Source organism: Eleutherodactylus coqui, chromosome 3 (genome assembly GCF_035609145.1).
Source record: "Eleutherodactylus coqui strain aEleCoq1 chromosome 3, aEleCoq1.hap1, whole genome shotgun sequence".
NCBI classification, from domain to species: Eukaryota; Metazoa; Chordata; class Amphibia; order Anura; family Eleutherodactylidae; genus Eleutherodactylus; species Eleutherodactylus coqui.
Genome location: NC_089839.1, coordinates 47725958 through 47747496, shown reverse-complemented (window position 1 = coordinate 47747496; position 21539 = coordinate 47725958). Strand labels below are relative to the sequence as shown.

Below are 21539 nucleotides of genomic sequence, written 5' to 3'. Positions count from 1 at the left end.
AAGAGGTTCTGCAGAGGAAGCTGAGCTCAAATCAGAAGGTCCATAATACAGCTGGGTTGGATATCGTGGACTGTATGTTACATTACAGGGGCCCAAGATGGACGAGAGCGGTGGCATTGAGCTACTGAAAAGACAAAGGCGATTCCCTTCCGTAAGGGTAAGCACTTAATTATCAGTATATAATAAATGGATCATTTTACATTATAATGTTAGTCATTGATATCCAATAAAAAGTGTATAGAATGATTCTGAATGGTATGATAAAACGGAGTAATGTATGTGATATAATAGCCATTTAATAGTTAAATGATATGATTATTGCATTTATAGGACACAAGTAATATCGGTAGAAACATCCCATTCTGGTGTCACAACCTGATGATTATACAGAGATGAACGGCGCTATATAGAAACTCCTTGTGTCTTCCTTCTCTTCAGAAGAGGGCAACTATAGATTGATTTAGTAGGAAGTTCCTCCGGTGCCAACCAAGAGATTCTTCAGCAGCTGCAGCATGTTGTCACACTTGACTAAGCTTGTCGGTGTGCTGAAAGACCTACGGCTCACAATAAGCACCAATTCGAACTAGTGGACGAATATAGCTTAGACAAACATAGGTAGCTAATTCAACGGCAAACACATCTGGCTCAGCTATACAGCACAAACAAAGTGAAACTAGTCCAGATCTGAACTGGACGTCTAGTCGGGAGGCAAGTTCCAGGAAATATTTTGATAGATGACCAAGGGTCAAGTAATGTGGGAAACTATACAGGTTAGAGCGTAGTATCATGCACTAGTAAACACATATGTCAGAACTGGTCTGACCTCTCTAACGGAGCACCTGCCCTGAAAAGGGTGGCCCTACAATGGGAGAGAAGCTGGTACTCAAACCAAACTAGCGATGAACGGTGCTATGAAGATGCTACTTATGTCTTCCTTCTCTTCACAGAGGGCAATCATAGACCTCTTTAGTAGAAAGTTCCTACTGTGTCAACCCATAGGTTTCTCAGCTGCTGCATTTAGTCATGCTTAACTAAGCTTGTTGGTGTGCTGAAAGACCTACGGCTTAGACTAAAGCACCAATTCAAACAAGTTGATAGCTTAGCCAAATGTAGGTAGCTAATTCAATAATAAAAACATCTGGCTCAGCTCACAAACAAAGGTAAACTAATCCAGATCTGAGCTTGACATATAATAGGGAGGTAAGTTGCAGGAAATATTCCAATAGATGACCGAGGTTCAAGTAATGGGGCAAATTATACAGGTTAGTATCTTATCATGAGCTGGTAAACAAATATGTCAGAACTGGCCAAATCGGGTGACCTCTCTAGCGGAGCACCTGCCCTGAAAAGGGTGACCCTACGATGGGAGAGAAGGCAGTACCCAATCCAAACTGAACTGGCAACTAAACTAACTTTTCACCTAGCCACTAAGTAAATGAAATACTAGTCTCAAAAGCTGACTACGAAACCTAGTACTGAGAACTCAGGACACAGATTACACTCATAGCAGTTAGTACTGACCTAGAGTGTTGATCAAGTACACAGAAAGTATAACTGTCATCCTTGCTACAAAGAAGCTGGTTTATATATATATATATATAGTATCTTAGTAGGAAGCCCGATAGGCTGACTGGACTGATAGACAGATGTTACCCACTCGGGGGCCAGTACTGAGTGACACTGGGCATATGCTGCCCAGCATGTCACAGATATGATGCTGTGATGTCACCTCGGACAAGTCTGCAACTTAGAAGTCACAGCGCTGTTGGCTACCATTATGTGCCGCAAACTTCCTTGACCATAGAAAAGATGGGGTTGTTTCATATCAGTCAATGGCTGACAGGAAAGTTTCCCTAAAAGGGGACCTGTCAACTCCTATGAGCACCATACACTACGATTATGGGCACAAAGGGCAGGTGGGGAGCTTTTTATACTCACCTGCCTCTCCGTTCCCTCGCTGTCCCAACTTATCTCTTCATTCCATGCAGATGCACACAAGTGTAGCAGAAAATAGAACCCTGGTCAAATTATATTCAGTTTCTGCTTCCCTCCCTGCTATTCTCTTCATTGTTGGACTCATGAGTGTTCTGCTCGTCTACTAGAACTGACAATGGAGTGAAATAATTGTCAGCAACCTGAGGGGTTCCTTAGGAAATGGGTCCCTGGGCATTTGCCCAGTCTGCCAACCCCTACAACTAGTCCTTATATTAATACTATTACATAACTTACACAGGTCTATAGAAGCATTATCGATTCTGTTTCCGTAATGAACCGTGTACACCGCTCTTTTTCAGTCCGATGTAAGAGATGATCTATTTGTTCCTGAAGAGGACAACAGTTTGTACTTTACGTACTCAGGAGCCCCAAATGTCCTGGAAGTTAAAGATCTATGTTACCAGGTAAACCTATAGTCATTTATTTATTTTTATTTCTATAGTGCTGACTAGAGATGAGCGAGCATACTCGCTAAGGGCAATTACTCGATTGAGCATTCCCCTTAGCGAGTACCTGCCCGCTCGGGAGCAAAGATTCGGCTGCCGGCGGCGGGCGGGGAGCAGCGGGGGAGAGCGAGGAGGAACGGAGGGGAGATCTCTCTCTCTCCCTCTCTCCCCCCCGCTTCACCCCTGCTCATGGCCGCAACTCACCTGTCACCCGCGCCGGCAGCCGAACCTTTTCTTCCGAACGGGGAGATACTCGCTAAGGACAATGCTCGATCGAGTAATTGTCCTTAGCGAGTATGCTTGCTGATCTCTAGTGCTGACATATTCCACAGATTGTGGTCATTCACATAAGCCTCTGTCCCCAATGAGGCTTACATACCATACTACGCGGTCCTAAACCATGAGACGCAAATAACAACCACATTACTTCTATCATGTTCAAGCCTCCTCGAGAAAATTATTTTCATTTTAATAAGTAGATTTTTTTGATTACCATAATGAAAAAAGTAATTAGATATTATTATTCGTTTCTAAGGTCAATCTAAATGCTCAAATCCCATGGTACGAGAAGTTGGCAGAATGTAAATTGCCTTGGAAATGGAATGAAGGAGCCCAGACATCAGCAATGACCAACCTGAATTTAAAAGTCACTAGTGGACAAATGTTGGCAGTCATTGGAAACTCAGGTAGGTTATTTTAATTATTCGTAAGACTCTGTGGTAGCATGGAGGAGAGACATCTGCTGATTATAGCATCCTTTCCAACATTTAAATCCCCGAAAATTGGCATTTAACCTCCACCCTGGTATCACCCCAAAAATGTGCATTTTGATGTCAAATTTACAGGACTTGTTTCTCAGAACTTAAAACAACCATCAAGTTTCCGGACTTTTTCTAAATTGTGATGCCCAGAACTGGACACAGTATTCCAGATAAAGTCTGACTAAGAAAGAGTAGAGGGGGATAATGACTTCACATGATCTAGACTCTATGCTTCTCTTAATACATCCCAGAATTGTTTTTGCTGCTGCATCACATTGTTGACTCATGTTCAGTCTTTGACTTATTAGTATAACCAAGTTTTTTCACATGTGCTGTTGTTAGACAAATTCCTCCCATTCTGTATGTCCAATTTTTTCTTGCCCAGATGTAGGAATTTGCATTTCTCCCTGTTAAATACCATTCTGTTAGTCACCTTCCACTGTTCAAGCTTGTCTAGATCTTTTTGAATCCTCTCTCTTCTCAACTGTTAGCCATCCCTTCTAACTTTGTGTCATTGGCAAATTTGATCAATTTCCCCTCTATTCCTTCCTCAAGATCACTTTTAAAATGTTGAACAACACTGGGCCCAGCACAGAGTCTTGTGGTACCCCACCTGGTACATTCTTACACTTGGATGTGCAGCCATTTATGACCACTCTTTGAGTATGATCACTTAGCCAGTTATAAATCCAACAGTTCCGTTGTCAATCCCATGTTTGGTAATTTTTCCATTAAAGATGGTATGAGATACTTTGTCAAATGCTTTGCTGAAGTCAAGATATCCTATATGTACCACATTTCCCTGATCAACTCAGTCAGTGATTCTGTTCCAGGGCCAGAGGATGGAGGAGGTAAATTACCGAAACTTAAATCTTCTCCTCCATCTTTTCTTTGTTTTGGTCCCACTTTCAGGCGTCTGCTACCATTTACTAACTGGATTGTGCACTACTCTGTGATTGACCAGTGCTGATCATATAAGCAGCGTTGGCCTATCACAGAACAGGTATAATGCATTGATAGTCTAACACTACCTATGCACTATGGGTAATTAGATAGTCTAAAGATGGTGAGGGCCATCTTGGCTGCCCAAAAGCAGGACAAGAAACAGTGTAACGCACAGATGGAGAAAATCAAGTGCAGGTAACATACTACCTCCCCTCTCTGGTCCTGGGACAGAATTTTGTCCCAAAACTGGAGGGTCGCTTTAAATATTGATGGTGTATGCTTAGAATAGGCCATCAATATTGATCAGTGGAGGTACAAATTCCCGGCAACTAGCTGATCATCTGAATAAAGGATAGGGTAAAGGCACCTCAGTGAGTGTTGGCTCCATTTCAATATTTACTCAGGCATAGCGTTGTACATACAGTTATGGCTGTTCTTGGTACTGCAGCCCAGTCCCATTCACTTGAAAGGGAATGAGTTGCAGCGAGCTTCAGCACCAGACATGGTCTTCATTCAGCTCATCAGTGGGAGTGCTAGAAGTAGGACTCAATAGATTAAATACTAATGGCCTATCCTACAAAAAGGTCATACATTTTTAAAGTCCTCTCCATAATATGGTGTCCAATGAAGCATGCCACAGTTTTTTTGTTGGAGGCATACTGAATCATCATTATATATGGACTGAAATGTTCTCCGCTCTATTATCTGTCTTTGTAGGTTGTGGAAGGACAACATTACTGGACATTATCACATGTAAAGATGAAGGAGGAAAAATTAAATCAGGTCAAATCCTTATTAATGGGAAGCTGACCACCAAGCAGATAGTAAAGAAGAGTGTAGCTCATGTGCTGCAAGATGATCAGCTGTTACCACATCTGACGGTCCGGGAAACATTATTATTTATAGCAAAACTGCGACTTCCAAGATCATATTCAGAACAGCAGCGGCAAAAACGGGTACATTCAATTATTTTCCTCTTGAAACAATGTAAATGAGATAGATAGATAGATAGATAGATAGATAGATAGATAGATAGATATGAGATAGATAGATACGAGATAAATATGAGAGATAGATATATAGATAGATATAGAACGATAGATAGATAAATAGATAGATATGAGATAGATAGATAGATATGAGATAGATAGATACAGAGATAGATAGATAGATAGATAGATATGAGATAGATAGATACAGAGATAGATAGATATGAGATAGATAGATACATAGATATGAGATAGATAGATACAGAGATAGATAGATATGAGATAGATAGATACATAGATATGAAATAGATAGATAGATAGATAGATAGATAGATATGAGATAGATAGATACATAGATATGAGATAGATAGATAGATAGATGGATAGGATATTTTGATTAGCATGTGATAAAAGTAATTTATTTAAAAAGAAAATTCTTTTACACATTTGTTGTTAATCATTTTCCATAAAAAAGGTAGAAGATGTCATAGCAGAACTTCGGTTACGACAATGTGCAAACACCAGAGTAGGAAATGCATATACGAGGGGAGTATCCGGTGGAGAGAGAAGAAGAGTGAGCATTGCTGTACAACTGCTGTGGAACCCTGGTAAGATGCCTGCTAGCATAACAGAAGTATAATGATACTTGATATAATGAAAAACACAATACATATTGCACTGCTAGGCAGTCTTTCCGTATTCTGCTTTTGCATAAAGCAGCAAGATAGCAGCATACCCACACCAGAACAGCTCAGTCAATAAATACAGTACCAGAATCAAGTTCATAATATAAATACAGCTGCAGAACCAAGTTCAGTACAAAAATACAGCACAAACAAACCTCAATACTTAGATACAATACCAAAACCAAGCTTGTAACACAAATACAGCCCCCAAACCAAGCTCATAACATAGGTACAATAGCAGACAGCGTCACCTTGGAACATCAGAGGGGAGGATACAGAGCCCAGAGGAGGATGTTTTATGTAGCTTCATGGAGGAAGAAGATCATCTGACTGAGCAATGGTCTCCTGCTTGGTGCCCCACTACAAGCCGGAGACAGACATGGGTTGCACATAGCTAAGGCCAACCATGCTTAGCATTTCTGTTTCTCTACAGAATTTGCACCTCTGCATGATGAAAACAGGGTGCCCTATGTTATTCACATTATCTAAGAGCGTAGAAACAGTTGAATCGACGTGTTCTCATGTCATGCAGTATATAGACAGGGAAAAGTTTAATGTAACCATAACCTGTCTGATATCCTTCCACACATCTTCCTTTGTGCAGGTATTCTGATACTCGATGAGCCCACCTCTGGCCTGGATAGTTTCACAGCACATAACCTTGTGATAACCTTGTCACGACTGGCCCGGGGAAACCGATTGGTTCTATTATCTATCCATCAGCCCAGATCTGATATATTCCAGCTCTTCGATTTAGTTCTTCTTTTGTCATCAGGAGCTACTACCTACTCTGGAACGGCAAAAGACATGGTTCAGTACTTCTCGTCTATAGGGTACCCGTGTCCTCGATACAGCAACCCTGCAGATTTTTATGGTAAGTTACGTAAATTACAGTTATCAAAAAACTAATAAAAAGCAGGAATGTAACTGACATTTAGTGATGCGTGCTCTATGAGCAAATTGACTTTCCTTCCAATCATAGCAAAGCCCTATACACTGAGCTATACTAGAACATATGCCTAATCATGACGAGGATATCCCTTATGTATATAAGTGTGAACTACACATGTGGCCTTCATCACCCTTCCTCTTGGCTCCATATGTCCTGAGTTGAGCGGTGCAAGATGATCAGCCTTGAAAAAGACTGCCTAATCCCCACAGTGCGTTGGTAGTGTTAAACTACCAATGCGTGATTCCTGCTCTCTTATTGGCCGCAGCTGACCAATCAGCACTGACCAATCAGAGAGCAGTACAGTGTGTGATTTGGTAATTAGAAAGTTGCTGCACCCATCTTGGACAGTCAAAAGCAGGGCCTGAAACCAGCGGATCGGAGAGGCGCTGGTTTCAGGCCCTGCCAACTACCAATGCGTGATTCCTGCTCTCTTATTGGCCGCAGCTGACTAATCAGCACTGACCAATCAGAGAGCAGTACAGTATGTGATTTGGTAATTAGAAATTTGCTGCACCCATCTTGGACAGTCAAAAGCAGGGCCTGAAACCAGCGGATCGGAGAGGGGGCAGAGAACACCAACCTTCAGGTAATATAATCCCCACCTAGTCTTGTCCCAGGACATAATTTTGTACCGAAACTGGAGGGTCATTTTAAAGTGTAACTGCACTTCAAAGTTTTTGACATGTATTAGGAAATGTTAAAACTTTTGATCAGTGCGGTCTGGGTGCTGAGATCTCCACTTGATTGCTAGGACAAAGCAGCAAAGTGCTCAGTGGAATGCTGACTCTGCATGCTAGCTGAAGACTGACTCATAGACTTTCTATTGAGGCTGTCTTCAGGTAGCAAGCAGTGACAGCGCTTGGCTAAACACTTCTGTTCATTCGTTCTAATGATCGTTGGTGGTTCTCAGTACTTGGACTGCAATGATCAAAACTTTTGACATGTTCCTATAATGTGCCAAAAGTTTTTTGAAAGTGCAGTTCAACTTACAGGAATAAAAAAAACAATAAAACTTTTGACCTTCTTATATAAACCAGTTGATACATAATACAATTTACATGGATGAATCTTTACTCTTGTTCTTATCAGTGGATCTGACCAGTGTCAACTATCGAACTAAAGAGGAAGAAACGGAAACACTGGAAAGAACTGGAAGCTTAGCAGAGACTTTCCGGGAAAAAGTAAAAGACTTCGATGATTTCCTCTGGAAAGTTAATGATGGAAATAGAGAACTTCCACCCGGTGAGACCCGGTATGTGTCTACAAGTGAACTAGGGAACACACACGATGGTTTTACACACAGTTACAAGAATTTTGAATTACCTGCATTTCTGCATTGATTGTTAGTAAAATGTGGTCTGATTGTTATCTAAGTCGCAATTATAGGCAAACACATTCTACCTAATAACGCACAAACAGTTGTACTGTTTATGTCTTTTATTGAGCACATTGAGTAGTGATCCACAGAGCACGGAGAAAAAGTGAACTTTGCTGTTAATGACTTTTTTCAAGAACTAATTGGCAAAAGGTGTTTAAATTAAAATGATGAGATCGGATTTTACTAATGCTCTGCCCATTAAATAAAGGCACACAGAGCCTAGTTACGAAACAAATCTGTTCTTCTCAAGAAAGATTGGTTAATGTGAACCATGATCGATGTCAACAACTTTCAGAAGACCTCAGAAGACATGTTATAAAGATGGATGGAAAAGGCTACAAAAGCATAGCTGAAGACCAGGAGTACATGAATTCATGGTTAGACGATCTACAAATGGAGACAATTCAAGATTGTTGCTAGTCTAGTTGATATAGGAAAAAAGCAACAAATGTTTCTGCTCACCGTGATACTGTGAATATAGAACCTAATCCAAATATATTATGCATTGCTTACGTGTTTTGGCCCATTGTAAAGAGCTTTTAGTTATAGCAGTATTCCTTGCTTTTTGTCCTTGTGTTGTGGATGATTACTCAATGTGCTCAGTAAAAACATGAACCGTGCAAATACCAGTGTGTTATTAGTTAGATTGTGTTTGGCCATTAGGGCTCAGTCACACGGGCGTTTTTTTGTGCAATTTGCAGATGCGCTTGCAATCTGCAGATACATATACCCAATGTTTTACAATAGGATCGGTCACATGGCCATTTTTTATGCGGATGTGCTGAGAATTATATGACACAACGATTCGCAGAACGCATGTAACTGCGTTCTGCGCAAATCGTTGTTCTTTTATATGCACTCAATGGGGCCGGCGGCAGCAGCGCCCACCCTATTGAGAACATATACTGGCAGAGAAGAACGATGTTCTCCCATTGAAGTCAATGGAGCCGGCAATACAGCCGGCTCCATTGAAAGCAATGGGCTGCCGGCAAGCGCTGTATTACTTTTTGAGGAAGGGCTTCAAATATAAGCCCTTCCCTGAAAACCATCCAAAAAAGTGTAAAAAATAAAAAAATATATACTCACCTTTTTGCAGCTGCCAGAGATCAGCTACATCCAGCCGGCTCTTCCCCTGAACTGCTTTCTGTAGTATTGAGCAGGCAGGGATTTTAAATCCCCGCCTGCTGAATAGGCTGCCTCTGATTGGTCACAGCCCTCAGCCAATCAGAGGCAGCTCTCACTCACCCATTCATGAATTCGGCTGTATTGCCGGCTCCATTGAATTAAATGGGCAAACATCGTTCTCCTCTGCCACAGCTGTGGCAGAGGATAGCGGGCAGTGCCCATGTGACCAAGCTTTGGGCTGATAAACGCTGCTAGCAGCGGTTTTTTCAGCCATGACGCTGGCCTCAGTCACGCGATTTTTTGAGAGCATCCGTTATGTGCACCACAAATCGCGCGAAAAAAACACATTGTATTAGTAATCAATGCAGAAATCTATGTCATTCCAAAGGGTTCACTTACTTTTCTTGCACATGTACAAGTTGCACATTCAAATGAATATGTGGCCATAAAATTTTCATGCCAAGCTTACCTGTTTACATTGTGGTTAATAAAGTGGGGTCCCATAAGTTGCTATATGCTTTTTGTATATTGTAGTAACTTGATGTGCAGCTTTGTGTTTTGTACATTATATACAGTATTATTCCACTGATTGGTGTATTTTAGATGAACTGTGTGGAATTTTTGAGCAACAAGTAAGAAATACACAGTTTTTCACAGAAAGACTTTCGATGTATCAAAGGCCCGCTGTAAGAATTCACAGAGTAGTAATAATGATGCATACTTCATAATACATGACGAACCTGATATTATTCTCTTCTCTCCTTCCTTCATGTTGTCAGTGCTAACGTGCACACTACTCCTTTGGAAAAGGGAATCAAGATCGATGCAAATGAAGTTGATGAGCTCCCTAAAGGTCTCCATCAATTTGCAGTATTACTAAAGTATGTTCTACTACAGTACTTCAAGGCTATATGTAAGAAATCACAACTCGTCACTTAATTCCCCTGAGGATTGTACTGTATCTTATAGCTAAAGTATACATGGTCTTGAGAAATTGTCATTGTTTGCTGTGGGCTTGACAGTCCTTTAGGCCTCATGTCCACGGGGAAAATCAGGCCCACCGCGGATTCTTCATGTAGAATCCGTAGCGGGTCCCTCCTGCCCCGCGGACATAAGGCCTAAAAATCAGAATAAACTCACCTGCTCCGGACGATGCGGATCTACCTTCCTTCATGTCCGGATCTGCTTTCTTCGGCCCGGCGGAAGTGCTCGGCACGCCGGCGGCGTGCCGCGCGCATACACCGGGCACATCCGCCGGGCCGAAAAAAGAAGATCCGGACGCGAAGAAAGGAAGAACCGCATCGTCCGGAGCAGGTGAGTTTAATTCTGGTCTCCCGCGGATCCGGACGGCTTCCATAGGCTTCAATAGAAGCCTGCAGGAGCCGTCCCCGCGGGAGACCCGCCTGAAAATGGAGCATGTCCATTTTTTTCCTGCACGCGGATCCGCTCCTGACGGGAAAATGACATCCGCAGGTATTGAACTACCTGCGGGTGTCCAATGCATCCCTATGGCGCGCGGATCCGCGTGCGGGAGAAACGCTGTGGATTTTAAGCCCGTGGACATGAGGCCTTAGGGAGATCTTAATATGGTCTTAGATCCAATGATACTGTATATACCACATCTCAAATGTCTCCTATCTCCCAGAAGAAACTCCTCAAGCTGAAACTAGCTTTAGCGGACTGTCATGGTAGGGATTCAAGGAGAATAATGAATCCAGAAGAAAACTTCTTTACTTTTTACTCTAATGCTCATTCCGTAGACTGGATTATGTATTTTTCCGTAATGTCCACTTTTAATTGCATGCTAATTTTTGTCATTACCCTTATACAGACAGGTCATATCAGTATGGTCTAATAGGTCATTTGTATTCAACTCATAAGAAATAGACCCTAGTGACAAGTGATTGGCTCCAAAGTCACCTAAAATGGGGTTGTCTTCTGTTGGACATCTGGAGCTTTCTTATATTAAGGGCTATTTTTTGTGGCAGAGCCTTGGTCAACCCAAGGATCCTCTGGTACTCTGGTCAGCCAGTCCAGCCCTGGTCATAGTAACCCATCTTCTCTCTCCATTGACAGAACACAGGGACTGAAGCACTTAATGACTTTCACTCCAGAATTATCACTTTACGATGTTTAATATAGAGATTTGTGACGTGTTCTTCCAGTGTTCTTCATACTGTTCCTGACTTACTGATTCACCTGGGTAGATTGCCAGTATATGCCAACATAACAAAGCATCTTCTCCCGTGAATATTTTCAGTGCCAACATGTGTCGTGGTTCTATTTCTTCCACAGCCGCCATGTTTCTAATGACTTTCGGGATCTAAGCACATTACTTATCCATGGTATTGAGGCTGTGTTAATGGCACTGTTAATTGGATTCTTATATTACGGACAAGGAGAAAACCAACTCTCCATACAAGACACCATTGCCCTTCTTTTCATGAAAGGATCTCTCACTCCTTTTGCTGTTGTCCTAGACGTGGTTGCCAAATGTGAGTATTTTAACTTTTTTAATTTTGTTTTTATATTATCTCTATTTTTTATGTTCATTCAGTCAGTTTCTTTAGAATGTCTTTTTTCCATCTCAGTCTGTTAACACTTTGTGTAATTGCCCTTTTTTGAAACCAGCTCAGGGATGATGGGTGCTTACTAGAGATGAGCGAGCGTAGTCGCTAAGGCAAACTACTCGAGCGAGTAGTGCCTTATGCGAGTACCTGCCCGCTCGTCTCAAAAGATTCGGGTGTCGGCGGGGGGCGGGAGCGACGGGGGAGAGCGGAGAGGAACGGGGGGGGGGGAGATCTCTCTCTCACTCTCTCCTCCCCTGCTCCCTCCTGTTCACTCCCACAACTCACCGCTTTCCCCCGCTGGTACCCGAATCTTTTCGCTCGAGTAGTTTGCCTTAGCGAGTACGCTCACTCTTCTCTAGTGCTTACATCAACTGTACAGTCTTAGATTATGTTCAAACTAGCACTTTTCCACTGGTCCATTTTTCTTAAAAATGGAAATCAGAAAATGGAAGTGAAAAGGAAAGCCTCTATAAAGCTTTCCACTTACATCCATTTTCAGCTTTTAATACGTGGTCGTGGTGCCTCTTCAATGAATGTGGCTTAGTGGTTAGGACTGTTGCCTCGCAATGCTAGAGCCCTAGGCTCAAATCTCATCAAGGGCAACATCAACATTGAAAAACTCCATACAGACAACACCATTAGTAAGTATTTGAACCATTGGTAAGTTCAGCATTGCAAGGAGGAAGTCCTAACAGCTGAGCGCCACACTTGTTCTTTCATTCCTAGAGAAATAAGAAAAATGTCAATCCCATACTTGGTCATTTTTTTCAATTAGGATGGTATAAGATACTTTTTCATAGTTCATTAGTTTTGTTAGACTACCAATGCACTAGACTTGCTCTCTGATTGGCCAGAAAGGATCACGTGAGCAGCACTGGCCAGTCAGAGAGCTGAGCACAGTGTACATTAGTTAGATAGAAAATTGCTTCATCCATCTTAAACAGCTAAAGAGGAGATAAAAAGTGGTTGCGGCTGCAAAGAAGAACAACTGCAGATAATATACCCTCCCTCTCCTCTTGTCCTGGGCCAGAATTTTATTCTGAAACCAGAGGGTTGCTTTAACCCTTTCCAATCCACTGTCTGACCTCTAAAGATATTATGATTTAAGGCTGTACAGCTCCGATGTTGGAAGACATCCGTCGGGGTTCTCTTACTGTATATTGCCAGCCTCTCTGCTGTCGGAGCCTATCCAACGTGTCACCTCATGCAGTACTGGCTTTAGCCAGCAGATAGCGCCGTTGTATAACAGGAGAAAAAGTCTAAGCCCCCTAGGAAAACCAGGATACAAATTGGATTGGAAAGGGTTAAGCTACATAGAATTTGAGGCCTAATATATGTATTTACATTCACTTTACGGTTATTGTTGAAAAAATATATGTGAATGTTTTTGTTTCAGGCCATTCAGAGAGAGCAATGCTTTTTCATGAATTGGAAGATGGATTGTATTCTATTACTCCATATTTTTTTGCTAAGGTAACTTTATCATTAACTGCTATTAATTAACTCTTGGAGACTATATGAATAATTTCCATTCACAATGTCATATTCTCTCTTTTGGGTCTCTTTGGGTTCCTGATTATCATCTTGGCCCTGGTCTTCCTTTTTTTCCCACAAACCCTCAAGTAAAGATTACTTTTCAAATGAGCTGGATATTATCATAATATGTGCGAAATTATAATGAATTACCCCCTTTGTTAGAGACACCAACCTTTTCATGATTGGAGATTTTCTGTATGCTAATTAGACCAGTGACCCCGAAATGCAACATAAAATCAAGTGGCAAGTTTTCCATGGATCAGTTTCAGTGTGATCCCCATTGGAATGGCAAAATTGAGTGATTTGAGTGACTTCCAATGAAGCCTATCCATTGGTGCTATACTAGCCGAGGTCAGGATTTCACTGTAAACCTTGTGGGTTTTCTAGTGTAGCATTGCGGAGAGTATACCGAAAATGGTGTTACTGAGGAAAAACATCCAGCAAAAATGGATCCTACGGACATCGATGAAGAACTCGTCGATGAAAGAGGCCAGAGGAGGATATCAAGAATCATTATGGTGCACATGCAAGCAAATTGCAGTCAGTTACAATGCTGTCCCGATGTACAACATGTCTGCATGTACAACTCATTGTTCCTTAGCATAGATGGGCTATAACAGCAGATGACTAGTTTTAGTTGCATTGCTGTCTAAGAGAAACAATAAATTGATACTCCAGTGTGCAAAAAGCACAAAAATTGGATCAGTGAACGGCAGAAAATATATCCTGGTCAGAAGTAAAAATAAATGCAGGTTTCTGCGACACCGTGCCGATGGGAGGGTCGGAATTTGGCACAAGTAGCATGAATCGATGGATGTGAATGTTAATGTGGTTGCTGATTTGGTTCCATATGGGAAGTCCGGAATAAAATTTGAAGAAAGAAGATGGGTATAATTTATTTTTTCTTTAAATTCTAAGGGTTTTCGTTCTTTTCCCAGGTGATCGGAGAGCTCCCAGAACACATCGCCTTTGTTGTTTTCTACAGTGTCCCAATATATTGGCTGGCAAATCTAAACCCCGGGGTGGATAATTTCTTCTTAAACTTCTTGCTGATGTGGCTTGTGGTATATTGTAGTCGTTCCATGGCCTTGTGGATGTCGGCACTGCTACCCACATTACAGATCTCTTCCTTCATGAGTAATGCCATTTATACCGCTTCCTATCTGACTGGGGGATTCATCATCAGACTAGATACTCTCTGGGCAGGTAGGTTGACAAAGGAGAAGGAATATTCCGAATTAATTGTTTAGGATTTAGAAATACACATCGTGTTCTAAGAAAATGAATGTATTTCCGCATGAAATGTTACAATATTGATGGCCTATCCTTAAAATCAGTGGGAGTACGAATCACAGCATCCCTAGTGACCTACCTGCTGAAGGGACTGCAGTGCTTTATCCCCTTCATTATTCATTGGGAACAGTGCTATACGTTTGGTAGTGGTCGTTCCTGGTATTGCAGCTCATTGCAACTCAGTTCCATTTAAGTAAACGAGACTGACCTGGAATACCAGACACAGCCACTAAAAATATGTATGATACTATGCATGGTAAACAATGATGGGGGCTGCTATGGTCCCATCAGTCAGCTGATCAGCAGGAGCATGGCTGGCCTTAGGTATGTGAGACCCCTGTGGTCGCACAGGGCACTGGCCACCAGCTTGTAGCTTGTAGTCTGGGGACAATCGCCCACCTTAGGTTTGCCTATCTAAATGATCTTCTTCCTCTGTGTGGCAGAATCTTGTGGAGCTACATGAATCCTCCTCTCAGCTCTGACTCTTCCCCTCTGATGTTCCAAGGTGCCACTATCAGCCCATCGGCACTCCAGCAATACAATCGCTTAGGTCTGCTACTGTATTTATGTTAGAAGTTAGCTTCTGGCATTGTAGCTATGTATTCAGGTTGGTTCTGGTATTGTATCTATGCATCGATTTTGGTTCTGGTGCTGTATTTATGTTATGAGTGTTGCTCTGGTACTGTATTTATCCTGGTGTGGGTATACTGCTATCTTGCTGCTTTCTACACAAGCAGACTGCCTATCAATGCAGTATATATCATTTTTTTCTTATGAGAAGGTGTGCCGTAAACATTCCACATGGGGTGCCACCTAATTTAAGGACAGCACTGACCAGGGGTGGCATGGGTTGGACACCCATTGCTGTAATATAGATGTCTTATACTAAGGATAGGCCATCAGTATAGGTAGTCCTTGATAACTCCTTTAAGAATTGGGTTGAGGCTTCAGGAAACAAAATATGCCGTAAAACCATCCTATGGAGAAAAAAAAGTTGCAAGTGTTGCAAAAATATTTATTTCAACATGAAAAAGTGAATATTGGCAGATGCAGAAACCCCTGCTAGTGGCTTATCTCCCAGGAAAACAAAAGATCAGACATGTTGAAAGCCAATATAACTAGAGATGAGCGAGCATACTCGCTAAGGGCAATTGCTCGATCGAGCATTGCCCTTAGCGAGTACCTCCATGCTCAGGAGCAAAGATTCAGCTGCCGGCGGCGGGTGGGGAGCGGCGGGGGAGAGCGGGAAGGAGCGGAGGGGAGATCTCTCTCTCCCTCTCTCCCCCCCACTCCCCCCTGCTCATGGCCGACACTCACCGCTCACCCACGCCGACACCCGAACCTTTGCTCCCGAGCGGGGAGATACTCACTAAGGAAAATGCTCGATCGAGCAATTGTCCTTAGCGATTATGCTCGCTCATCTCTAAATATAACCGATTCTTTCCTTCATAGTTGAATGTTGGTAGCAAGTACTTCAAGGGGCGCTAGCATATAGCATGATGTCATATTTGGCAGTAATGTCAACAAGTGAGTAGGGGGATTTATTAAAAACTGCAAAAACATGAAAATAATATAGAATTGTTTTATATATATACGATAACATAAGCCTATATACCTGTGCTTCTTGTCCCCTGCAGTACCATATTGGATCTCCTTTGTCTCTTTTCTCCGGTGGGGCTTTGCCGGACTCATGCAAGTTCAGTTTATAGATTTGACATATCAAGTACAAGTCGGAAATTTCAGTATAAATATTCCTGGGAAACAGGTAAGACTTCAGCCCAGCCATAGCTCATTAGTTAGGAAGTTTGTACATATCTCACTGGCTTTTGGTTCCAATATTTATTACATTGCACCTACCTTTAGTCAATTTATCATTGTAAAAACAAGGATTAAGAATATCTTCCCCTGAGTCTTCACAGTAATGTTACCCACATGATGCTACAAATGGCCGAACATATTCAGATCACTAGCCGATGTACAAAAATACTTCTTAGGGAGCCTAAAAGATTCCTTTAAAATATAGTGAGGAAAATAACAAATATTATATTAGAATTACATTAAAACCAGAAAAAGAAGAAAAAATGTAAAATAAATCTAATTTTTGGATTATAGAATTTTGAAGACACTCTGATACTTGTCAAAAATATCTAAATCTGTCTTTAAATAGATTTAAACTATTGCCTGAAAAGCTGTGAAATTGGTTTGTTAGTTCACCCAAGTGGCATCTATAGGTGCAGCTAGAGTACTCTATCCTACCAACAGTAATTGAACATCTGAACAAGAATCAAAAAGATTGACCCTAATGGCATTGGATACTCTCCGTGGCATACTTTCTACTAATGTCTGATACACTTCAGCTGGTATTTCCCTCCATTTATCCTACAAACATCTGAAAGCTCTTTCAAAGAAGATGAACGTTGTTTATATTTCCTGACCCGATGTTCCAGTTCACCCCAAAGATGTTCAGAGGTTCAGTTTGGGACTCTGTGCAGCCGGTCCAATCGTGGAACATCCATATCCTCAAACCAATGTAAAACAGTCTTGGGTTTGCGACAAGGTGCGTTGTCATGTTGGAAGTATGGCCGACCATTCCCAGAGTATTGTCACATTGTCAGCAGCCCATTATTGTCTAGAATGTCAGGGTGCACCTCTGTGTTCATGGTTCTTGTCACTACAACCAACGGACCAAGACCATGCCACGTAACACATCCCCAGACCATAAAGGAGCCTCCACCGTACTTAACTGTTGGTACAACACACTCAGGTAAAAGGCGTTCCCCGGCATCCTCCACAATCAGGTACATTCATCTGATCCAAAAATGGAGTAGCGCGATTCATCACTGCATAGAATGTTCTTCCATTGCTCAGCTGTCCAATGATGAAGCTCCTTGCACCATTGTAACCCGGCTGATACATTGTGCTTAGGGATGAAAGGCTTATGTGTAGTGTTGGGTAGTGTATATGTAGAATAGTATATAGCTTGCAAAAATTTTGGCCCATGTTAGGGTATGATCATAATTTGCTGAGTAAATCCACACCAAAACCTGTGTGCAGATTTTCATAATGGAATTCACTCGTCATACTAAATTAATTCAATAGTGAAAATCCGGGGGATTTCTGCAACAAGTAGAGCATTCTACAGATTTGAAAATCCAAAGCATGGCTATCTTCAACTGCTGATTTTTTACGAAAACCCTATTCACTTACATTATACTGGTCATTGCCATGGATTTCCGACTTGCAGTCCGTCCCGACAATTCCACTGTGTGTGATCTCACCCTAAGCCTCCTCGAATCCTCAATGAATCTTTGTCTTTTTGCAATAAACCAGCCTTATAATGTGTAATCACTACTGACAATTCCTGTCTTATCCTTTGAACAGATTATCCAAAACCTTGAATCGGACACATACCCACTGTACGCCTCGTATCTTGTACTTATTGGGATCAGCGCTGGCTTTCTTGTATTATATTACTTATCCCTCAGGTTTATTAAGCAAAAGTCAAGTCAAGAATGGTAATACTCCATGAATGGACTTCTATTAAGGACAGAACTGGATTGTTGTGTGGTGATACCGCGACCGGCTCTGACTCTCATCATCCTATGAATCACCATAGTAACTTTTTAAAAAGTTGGTAAAGTCGTCAGAGATATTTTTGTAATTTTTAATCTTGATTAAAGTGATTCTATCACCAGGTTCATGCTACCTGAACCAAAGACAGCATGAATCTGGTGACAGAATCCCTTTAAGAAGTTTTTTAAGGAAATGTAAAAACTGGAAAAGTAAAACCAGTCCTAATTTATATTAGAATTTTACGCAATGAGGGCAGAGATATAGTCATAGAATCATAGAATGGTAGGGTTGGAAGGGACCTCCAGGGTCATCTGGCCCAACCCCCTGCTCAGTGCAGAATTCACTAAGCCCAGGGGCGTAACTATAGAGGATGCAGGGGATGCGGTTGCACCCGGGCCCAGGAGCCTTAGGGGGCCCATAAGGCCTCTCTTCTCCATATAGGGAGCCCAGTACCATGAATAAAGCATTATAGTTGGGGGCCCTATTACAGGTTTTGCATTGGGGCCCAGGAGCTTCAAGTTACGCCTCTGACTAAGCCGTTGCATAAAAACTGTATACAGTAGATTTTGGATTCATATTTGCAGATATAGTATGCATTTCATTAGGTCTATGGACTTGGGTTACCATTTCGAAGGATTGTTCAGAATTAGAAAAATATGGCTTCATTTTTCTAAATACAGCACCACACATGTCTACAGGTTGTGCATGGTATTACAGGGCAACCACATTCACTTCAATGGAGCTGCTGTATTGGATACAGGCTATGGACAGGTAGGGTGCTGTGTCTGGAAGAAATCAGCCATGTCTATCCTACTTTGGACATCCCCTTTACTTTATGAGAAAGCTTCTACCCTTTCTTTAGTATTTTTCTCTGCTCACCATTAAAAGTAGTAAATCGATATTCGACCTATAATTAAGCATAATTTGGGGTGTATAACTAAATAATGTAACAGTGCATTATATGCTCCTGGAGGGCTGTAAAATTCATGTTTGTTGCAGGTCAACAGTTTATAATAAAAGTATTGCTTTTTTCCAAAAGGTTTTGTGCGGTTGTTTTTGAGTCCTTTTTTGACTGTATTTGCATTGGGTATTAAACGTAGAGGCATGAACTGAGCAATAAGGGTGCCTACCCACTAGTGATATATTTTCTTGCAATTCGAGAGTGAGTGAAAACATATGATTATGAAACCAATGATTTTCAATGGTTTCATACTCATTTGCGATCTTTCCTCTCAAGCCTCACAGCGCAGAGAAAAAATCTGCGATATCGCTCAGTGTTTTCAATGGGGTCGGCAGCAGCAGTGCCAGCCCCATTGAAAACATAGGGAGTACATTACAGACTTCTGCCACAGCTGTAACAGCTATGACAGAGGATTCCTTCATCCTTTGCCACAGCTGTGGCAGAAGTCTGTGATGCTATCCCATTGCTTTCAATGGGGTCAGCACTGCTGCGGCCCCATTGAAAGCAGTGGGTTGCAGGAAAAAAAAAAAAAAGATACTCACCTAGAAGAGCCGACCGGCTCTTCTCTCCGGCCCCGGCAGTCGTCGTCTAGAGGCCGGGGATTGAAAAATCCCTGCCTCCTGAAAGTGCTGGTCTCATTGGCTGAGCGCACTACCAATCACAGGCAGCGCCCAGCCATTCCCCGCAGGGATGACGGAATCCTCTGCCATAGCTGTCACAGCTGTGGCAGAAGTCCGCGATGTACTCCCTATATTTTCAATGGGGCTTGTGCTGCTGTCGACGGCCCTATTGGAAAAACTCTGAGCGATATCGCAGAGTTTTCTCTGTACTGCGAGGCACTCGCTCTCGCATCGCAAGAAAATATATTGCTAGTGGGTAGGCACCCTAAGCCTCATAGATGATACAACTTGCATGTATTAACCATACAATGATTAAAGTGGTTGTGCCAAGATATACAGCCTCTTTGAGAATGTGGTGCTCAGGGCGATTAGCTGATCACTCCGTGTCAGACTTTTTGCCCCCCTGGCAAACAGCTGATTTTGCTGGAGGAAGTCCTATGCAGCCTGACATTTCCCCTGCAGCTACTAGTAGTAGTTACACAGATTTGCAGTGTACTGTACATTGGGAGTAATATGTCGAGAAATGCTCCCAGCTTTCTGGGCCCATATGTTGAACATTTGTAGTGTGGCAACTATGTAATGTTCATCTTTTTCTCACCGGTGTTTTACTAGTCTGTAACAGAAATCAACTCTCCATGCACTGACGACTTGGTGAGCTTGTGATAGGCTTGTGCTTATACATAGCAGCCAATTAGAAGAGGCAAAACTGCGGAGGAAGGGGGAGAACAGCAGTCTGAACCAATGAAGACAGGAGGTGTGTCTCCCTGAACCAATGACAAGACAAGGGGTGTGTTTCCCTGAATTAATGATGAGACTGGAGGCAAGTCTCCCTAAATCAATGAATAGGCCAGGGTGTGTCTCAGAATACTTTAAGCTGCCTGTAGACACTATAGATAAACTGTAGTTACGGATAACAGCTCGGCACTACTGGAACTGAGCTGAAAAGTGACCAACGAGGAAGATCTGAGGAAAGTAAATAGTAGTATCCAGAGGACAGGCCATCAGTTGAAAAAAGGGCAAAAAACTCGATTAAAATATTGAGTGGGCATAGAACTGGGAGAGAGCAGGAATGGTGGAAGTCAGAGAAGGAATGAGAGGAGTATAGAGCATTAGATGGGTTATCCTTTTTTTGAAAACTGATAACATATCCTCAGGACAGGCCATCAATATCTAATCACTGGGGATCCACCAATCAGAATGACCACTATATACAATAAGGCAATCTGAGTACAAACACAATCATGCCCAGATGTTAACATTGAAGAGACTGCGCAATCAGCTGATCGATGAGGATCCTTAGCAGCGAACCCTCACTGATCGTATATTTACGGCTGAGGATAGGCTATCAATGTTTGCAGTCTGAATAACCCTTTTAAATTTGGTACCGTGTTTCCCTGAAAATAAGACAGTGTCTTATATTAATTTTTGTTCAAAAAGGTTTAACTTTTTTACATGTATAGCTGCCTGGACACTATTTAAATTGACTTTTTTCATTAACTGTTAGCAGGGCTTAATTTTGGAGTAGGGCTTATATTTCAAGCATCCTCAAAAAGCCTGAAAAATCATTTTGCATCCTCAAAAATTCTGGAAAATCATGCTATGTTTTATTTTCAGGGTGTGTCTTATTTTCAGGGAAACAGGGTACCTGTTTCCAGTGACAGAAAATCTTATGGTCTCCGATCGTCAGCTGGTTTTTGGGCACTTTGTTT

At 42.0% G+C, this 21539-nt stretch overlaps 1 protein-coding gene across 1 annotated transcript; it reads left to right on the top strand.

Annotated features, from left to right (window-relative positions):
• Positions 1-97: 97 nt before the first annotated feature.
• Positions 98-18254, top strand: ABCG8 (ATP binding cassette subfamily G member 8). The gene is made up of 14 exons (XM_066594846.1): positions 98-157; positions 2295-2399; positions 2977-3127; positions 4865-5103; positions 5612-5744; positions 6427-6696; positions 7864-8026; positions 8756-8785; positions 10057-10158; positions 11573-11772; positions 13244-13320; positions 14322-14589; positions 16314-16441; positions 18058-18254. The coding sequence occupies exons 1-14, from the start codon at positions 98-100 to the stop codon at positions 18193-18195; spliced, it is 2064 nt and encodes a 687-aa protein (XP_066450943.1). The 3' UTR covers positions 18196-18254.
• The last annotated feature ends 3285 nt before the right edge of the window (positions 18255-21539 follow it).